The 8,097-nt window shown below is 45.8% G+C and overlaps 1 protein-coding gene across 1 annotated transcript in view; it reads left to right on the top strand.

Moving 5' to 3' along the window:
- Positions 1–8,097, top strand: part of FANCM (Fanconi anemia complementation group M) — a 123,432-nt gene that overhangs the window by 83,718 nt on the left and 31,617 nt on the right. The window contains 4 exon segments of the mRNA XM_018569608.1: positions 1,405–1,575; positions 3,114–3,320; positions 4,723–5,106; positions 6,799–6,951. Of these exon segments, the coding sequence (XP_018425110.1) occupies positions 1,405–1,575; positions 3,114–3,320; positions 4,723–5,106; positions 6,799–6,951 (915 nt within the window).

The following is an 8,097-nucleotide window of genomic DNA, read 5'->3' as shown; positions in this document are numbered from 1 at the left end:
CATTAGCAGTTCTCTTTTACATCAGAGTTCCCCCCCTTTCACATTAGATTCCCTTTTCACATCAGGAGCACCTCTTTCATATCAAAGCCTCCTTTCACACAAGAGTTCCCCATTTATAACCAAGTCCCCCATAACATATCAGAGTACCCCCTTTAACAGAGTTCCCCCCTCACATCAGGAGCCCACTTCAAATCAGAGTTCCACTGTCACAAAATTGTCAGGCACCCCTGAGGAAGCCACAAGGCATCCCAGTGTGCCATGGCACCCTTGTTGAGAAAGGTTGCTCTAGAATATAGGAAGCACATAGAACCATTTACACCAGTGCCTGCATAATGAAGTATACAAATGAATATGCCTAGACCAGGGGCGCCCACTATCTTTCATCTGAAGATGTACTTTTCAAATGACGAGCTCATTGAGATCTACCAACGAAAAAACACATGCATTCAGGGGCGGGAGGGGGCGTGGGCTGCGCAGGCAGGCCCCTTGCCCACAGTGCGATCGCCTGCATTAGTGCCTTTGTTCCAGTTCAGTGCGATCCGCAAAAATGCTGCGAGCACTATTTTTGCAGATCGCACTGGACCGAAATGCAGGCACTAATGTGCCTGCGTTCCGAGTGCGAGCGATCGCAATGTGGGCAATGCCATTGATTTCAATACAGCTCCACACCCCCTCCCGCACCTGAACGCAGGGAGTCGGCCGGCTTACATTCCAGTGCGCCCTACATGTCCCGGCGTCCTGTCCTCCCGTGGTGCTCGTGTGGCCGATGTTGCACATGGGGTGTCCTGCACCTTTCCATCTGCAGTGTCTGACACATTCAGCCGGCAGCCGCACGAGCACCACGGGAGCAGCTGTGACAGAACGGACGAGCAGTGAGGGGAGAGAGAGGCGCCGGCTGTCAGATCCTGGCCGAGCGTCTCTCTCTCCTCACTGCTCTGCATTAGTTAGAGACAGCGGCTCTGTCCTCTGCCCTCCCCCGCCACTGGTTCCTTCACTTCTTCTCGGATCCCCGCTGGGGAGAGCAGCGGGGATCCAGAGAAGCGGCGGGAGGAGAGGACATGGCGATCTACCAGTGATCGCTACGCGATCGACTGGTAGATCGCGATCGACCTTATGGGCACCCCTGGCCTAGACTAATATTCTTTTCACGGTCACTGAAAAACCCTTACAGGGTGTAGGGGAGGCATCAGACTGCTGCAGAGATACCGCTGCTCTCACTCAAAGATCTGTGGTCCTTTCTGCTGCCTTTTGCCCAGCCTTGGATTACTTGGATGAGTGGCAAAAATGTTTTCAATGTTACAGAACCAAGTCCAATTCGATATAACTGTATACTATTAGATATTGCATCACCTGGATAATTGAGAACCTTCAGAAACTTTTTGTTTTCACTTTTTTGCAGGGCAGATCTCTTCTGAAGACACTCGGATCATGATCTTCTCTTCATTCCGTGACAGCGTCCAAGAGATAGCAGAAATGCTGGACCGCCATCGGCCCACTGTCCGGGTCATGACCTTTGTGGGACATTCATCCACTGGAAAAGGAGTGAAAGGTTTCACCCAGAAAGAGCAGATTGAGGTGGGTTCTGTGCCTTCAGCACCTTTTTTATGATGCTTTACTCTGGCCCTGATTTATCTTAAGTACTACAGAATTGTTTCCTCCCTCCCTGTGCTCATCTGTTTCCATGGGATACTGCACAAAGCTGCCTCTTGGACACAATGCAGTTTTGCAGAGAACATAGAGGAAACCATCATGATTAAGTCAATGTAATGTAAACTACCCAAGACTTTTGTAAGTTATTGTTACCAAAAAGTATGTTTTCGTTTTCAGTTTACCTACCTACGATTTTCTAAAATTGGCCAAAAACTCTCACCTCCTCATGATCATCTCAACTGGGGGCTTTATGTACACTGTATATATTTAGAATGACCCCTGGGAATGGCTCACTCCTTTTCTCAGCATTTGCTCTTTAACACGGGGACTACAGCTAGGCAGGCTCTCCCAGTTAGTATAGGGAAGGAGCGTCTACGTCCCTACTAAAGAGCTAAAAGTAAGAGTCTGCAGTGAAGTATACAATATGTTCAAATGACATGGAGGATTTTTTGTTTCTCAGCAATCAGATTGTGCATGGTCATCGGACTACCACAAAATGCCGACCCGCTATTTTTTTGCTTAGTCTTTAGTTCTCATCCATTGAGGAACACACAAACCTTTGGGTTATATTGCCGTCTGCAGTACGCTTGGTCTCTGGCAAAACCCCCCCCACAAAAACTGTAGGCCAGCCCTGGAACTTATCCTACTACCACCTTGACTCACTTTTTTTGCTTTTTTCAGCTCTTCTGAATGAAAGACCAACCTATTTTTGGTAACCCCTTTTTTTATTACTCTTCAAGACTTTCCTTTTTCAATCAAGACTCCTCTCTACATTGCTGCTAGAGCCTGTGTCTTCTTAACTTGGAGTATATTAAAGGACACAGGTCCCTTCCCTCTGTTTTTGATCATGCTTTTAGTATTGCTTTGCTACAAAACTGATGCATGGTGTTAGTAAGAACGTGTTATCCTGTGCTGGCTTCCAGTTTTTTTGTTTGCCGGTGTCCAATCCTCCTGTAGGCGGCAGTTTAACCTGATGGTGAAAGACTTCATGTGCCTCTCAATGGAGTTCAAGAAAAGGATTTTATGGCGAGTGCAAAAAGCAATCATTCCACATCTGTGAATTTGACCTAAAACGTGAATGTTCTCAGGAGCCTTTAGATGCCTTCAGTGCTCTTGTTTTCTTAGGTGAAGGAGCTGCCTGCAAAAACACCAGTTCCAGCCCCACCGCTACTATTTCTCACCTCCCCTTTACTTTCAAAGTCTAAAGAAAAAGCAAGGAAGTAAAGAACTATACAGTATTTCTAGGCATGGTGGAGAAAGGGACTCAATACCTAGTCTTTACATCTTATCTGGTATAAGCATATCTGGTAATTTTTGCCTCTCGCAATGTAATGTGATAACACGGAGTCTGGATTATTTTTTTGCTCATTTTCAGAAGTGGTCACATGACTGCTTTCTGTTGTCATAGGTCAGCTCATATGAAACATTTGTCACAGCTAGTGACCATAGCTTTTTTTCTTCAGGTGGTAAAGCGGTTCCGGGAAGGCGGTTATAACACACTGGTCTCCACCTGTGTCGGAGAAGAAGGCCTGGACATTGGAGAAGTGGATCTCATAATTTGTTTTGATGCTCAGAAGAGTCCGATCCGCCTGGTACAGAGAATGGGAAGAACAGGAAGGAAACGCCAAGGCCGGATTGCAGTCATATTGTGCAAGGGCAGGGAAGAGCGGGTAGGTCCACCATACCAGTTTGAGTTAAATATTGAATGCCGTGCTTCCTGTCTAATCCCACAGCACAAAGGACCTACATGAGCTCTTTCTCATTCCAGCCACGTCTGCTGTGGGTTTTCTGTAACCATAAGGCCTCATTCACACGACAAAAACCCAGCACGTACAGCTCCGTTTTCCTTGCATGGCCGTATCAGGCAGCTCCCGGGAAGGACAGGTGCTGCGTGTGATTAGTACGCAGCCCCTCTCCTTCTCTATGGGAGTAGGCGTCCGTACGCCGCACTACGCTCACCCCAAGTGCAGGTCCGTACGGATGCGGGTGTCCCGGCTTGGACGCAGACAGGATCCATCCTGACGGCATGCGAGTACGGACACCCCCACGGACGGATGAGGTACGGCCGCGTACTCCCATAGAGAAGGACAGGGGCTGCGTACTAATCACACGCAGCACCTCTCCTTCCAGAGAGCTGCCCGATATGGACGTGCGCGCAGCACGGAGCTGTACGTGCCGGCTTTTTCTCTCGTGTGAATGAGGCCTTAATGTTAGTGGCAGCACAATTCCATATTAATATAAATTAATGGCACTTGCCAAATTTTCATAATTGATTGAGTTCCTGTCACTGGACAGCCAGGAAACTGATCTTTGTACTGTGCATGGTTAAAATCCAGGTGCTGTGAGCTGGTGAAAGGGAAATAGACTCTTCACTGGCATAAACCAGACCGGCTATTTTATACTGACGGTGCCTCAAGACAAATGTATTGCTGCCATTCATTTATAGAAGGAAGTGCTTGTATAACAATTGGCCTCTACATGGCTCCAGAATGTTTTTATGTAAACGTAACAAAACACTGCGCTTTTCATTTCATTCCACGTCTAACATTCCAGCTACTAACCGTATGTAGGAAGATGACCATGTGCTGTATTTCATATATGGGGGTGTCCGCAAGATCTCCAGTCAAAGCAAATAAGTCAAATAAAGCAAAATAAAAACTCTGGCCTTTAGAGAATAGTTAAAATATTAAAGCTGAACTCCAGGTAAATGGCGAAATACCCATATGGGAGCTCTTTTATACCAGCTAACATGTTTTTTTATTGCTGTTCACCCAGTACCAAGATTTACACAACTTAGGCAAGCAGTAGAACCAGGTTGGTGACCCAAATTTTCTCTGCTACTGTTAAGCAGTATAGTTTGGTCACCTGCCTGCCTCCAACTTGTGATTGGTCAGTAAAAGGGCAACAGCAGACTGACGGTCATTTCTTCTCACTTAATGCTTTCTTCTCAAGTAGGCATGTTCCTTGTCAGCACATGAGCACTGCGTACACCAGATTGGCTCATAGTGCTGACAGATTACATTATGGGAATTGTCAGGGCCTAAATCTAACCTGCTTTTCTTTTCTACATAGACGTATAACCAAAGTCAGAGCAATAAAAGAAGCATCTACAAAGCCATTCTGGGTAATGACTCAATTTTTCACCTCAATCCCGAAAGCCCTCGCATGGTTCCAGAAGGCTTAAACCCAAATGTGCACAAGATGTACATCACGCAAAGAACCTATGATGCCAAAGACACAGCAAGGCCCATCTCCAAAGACCGCCGCTCCAGCCTGATTCATCGCAAATCTTCTGCGTTCTTTAAGAGCGAAGGTACAGATAAAGATTGGCCGTTGACGCCTGCAGAGTTTGAGACCTGGAACCATTTGTATAATTTGACGGAATCGGATGGGGTAACAGATGTGGTTCTACCCAGAACACAATTTGAGCTCTTCAGGGATCCAGAAACCAGCATGGTGTGTATGACCAGTCACTTTACCAACTAACTAGTGGTAAAGGGTTTTGTTTATCCTAAATTTGTTTCAGGTTTAGGTAAAAGCTGGTTGGTGTAAGCAATCATCGATATCCTAATCCAACGTACCTCTCAGGAGCTTCTTGTCTCTTGTAGTCTTTGAGGGAGTTTTTATTCTGCCTGTTTTATAGTCCATTTATATGGCGCAAACTGCTGTAGGGTGAATAGGATTTCCTCTCCACACATGATGGAGCCAAAAGTGACTGGAGATATTGCCAGTTTCTGCTTCAGTCATTTATTAATTTACTACTTACTCAAAATAAAAATCCTATGCTATGCTACTAGCTATTGAGCTGCAGTTCTGAACTATTGCCATAAACCTATAATTTCTATTGATTCCTACCATTGTAAGGCTACACAGCTCTCAAGCCCTGATGAAGTGGATGTTCCTCAGCCCCCCCAAACACATAGAATGGTTTATGTTAATATTTAAAAATCAGCTTGGATTCTGACTAAGTTGGTATGTCTCTGTTTTTGCTTCTTCAATGTTTGAAAATAGAAATGGTAGTTCCGATGAATGTGTTAAAAATTTTACAAGATAAATTCTAAATTAAGAGTAGAAAAAGTTATATTACTTTCAATATATTGATTTTCACATCCCCAAAAGGGTCATTTTTATACCAATCACCACAGGTTTATATTAATATAAGATTTGTTGGTACCTGGAAGAACCCATAGATTGCCCACATACTGTTTTTAAAATGCAGAACCCATAAAATGAACACATATTGTTTAAATTAGGGATGCACCAATACCGAGTATTCGGGCAACTACTCGTACTCTCCCAAATGCTCCGATACGGGAACTTCCGGTCAGAGGGAGATTTCCTCTGACCGGCAGTGCCACGAGGGAACATGGAGCCAGGAACCCGGCTTCCCAGCCAATCAGCATTGAGCAGGCCAAACAGATCTGATAATATGGTAACACAACCTCCACCCCGCAGACACCTCATTTACCTCACATCACACATGTCGATCCTCAGCAGTCATCGGATGTCCCTCAGACACCGCTCTCCAAGCCGCTTTACCGAAGGCCTGACTACGCTGTGTGTACAGCGCTCGCACCGCCTGCTTGATCCTGTTTAGAGGATTTCTGACTGAGAACGCTGGGCGGCTGCGCATGCTCATGAGCAGGCTGAGGGCCGATCACGCAGGCGGCGCAGGTGCTGCAAACACACACCTGAGTCAGGCGGTGCTTGTACATCTCGCGAGACTGAGACGTGGGCAGATCCAGGAGAGGTAAAGCAGCTTGGAGAGCGGTGTCTGCTCAGCTGGCCGAGGGACATCTGTGGTATGGTAATGACTGCTCCTGGGTATGGGTGTGAGGAGAACGGGGTGTCTGCAGGGTGGAGGTTGTGTCACTATATTATCAGATCTGTTTGGCCGGGTTGATGCTGATTGGCTGGTAAGCCGGCTTTCTGGCCAATCGACATCGAGCCGGCCAAACAGCATGGAGTCTGCTTCCTGGCCAATCAATGAGCCGGGCGGTGGGTAATGACAGCGCCTGATTGCCTGGGAAGCCGGATTCATGTTAGCAAAAATATGTCGCTGCTGTATTGTGCACTCATGCAGATATGTATAATATGCAGAAGTCAGTTGTGGGATGATAATTTGACTCTTATGATTGTATAACCTAGGAACAAGTCTCAGAAAATGTCCATGTGCTGTCCCTGTCAGAGTGGAAACTGTGGCAGAATCGTCCATTCCCAACACACTTTGTAGATCACTCTGTTCGGACTAAGAATTTCATTGAAGTTATGCAACTGATTGAGCAGATGAGAGGGGAGGAGGTAAGTGAAGTCCAATTCAATCCATCAATTACATTCTGTGCTTTAAAGGTAATATGCTATAAATAATTTGGATAAATTAAAAAAAAAAAATACATGGAGAATGGTATAATACAGTGATGTACAGATAATTTTTTTAAGTTGATCTCTGTGGAGTCCTTTTGGATCCTAGGCCCAGGCTATACATGTATCTTTTACTACTGGAAAAGCTTAGGTTAAACCTTGCCCCTTCCTGACAGCCTATTGATTCTACCAGTGCTGTTTTCAGCCTTGGGTAATTTAAAACTTCTAAGGTTGCAAAGGTTTCCCTTTGCACCCACTCTCTTCCATTCGTTTTTTCTATGAAGATTGGAAACCTGACAAGCTATTTGCTCTCCCCGATCACTTATTAGCCTTGTATCCATTTGGTGAGGATCTTGTGAAGAAGTCTACTCCCATTGTGGTTCCAGCAGCTCCCCCTTAACAGGGCACTTACTAGTGTGGAGGAGGACAAATCTGTCCTTCAAGGACCCAACCAGTATATGGTTGGAAGTCCTTTCTAGAGCACTGTTTTTGCTGGCAGGCCATGCCTTTCATCCGATCCTAGCTGTGACCTTACATAGGATAAATAGGATTTTCATACTTGCCATAAAATGGCAAGTGAAATAGAAAAAAAGGATTTTATGTCTTTTCAAGTGAAAAGGACAGAAAGGTGGTACCTGTATCCTCCAATGGACTCCAAGAAAAGGATTTTGTGTTTTTGAATACAAAAATCCTATTTTTTTGTTCAAGATTCTGACTTCCCTGTTAATGTCTGTGGATATTAAGTGTTCTGGAGAAATGAGAAAGCTCGGAAACCTATCATTTCCTCAACGCTTAAAAGAGAACTATGGGGTAAGTGTTTTACCCCATAGTTCTCTTTAGGGTCACGTACATATACTACCCTCCTCCCGTGACCCAAAGCTCAGTATACCACGAGCTACAGCTACAGCTCGCGGTATACTGAGACTGCCGCAGCCAGTACGGATCCTGACATTGCTGTCGAGATCCACCCAGCTGCGTGAAATGACAGCTGGCTCTGCCTATCTAGAGGCAGAGCCAGCTTTACCCGCCCCCTCCCCTGTTCCTTCCTCCACTCAGCACTAGAGGAGGGGGGGGGGGGGATTCGGC

Source organism: Nanorana parkeri, unplaced genomic scaffold (assembly GCF_000935625.1).
Source record: "Nanorana parkeri isolate BGI_ZX_2015 unplaced genomic scaffold, ASM93562v1 scaffold1365, whole genome shotgun sequence".
NCBI lineage: Eukaryota > Metazoa > Chordata > Amphibia > Anura > Dicroglossidae > Nanorana > Nanorana parkeri.
The sequence above is the reverse complement of the archived record's forward strand: the minus strand, read 5'-3'. Positions and strand labels throughout refer to the sequence as shown.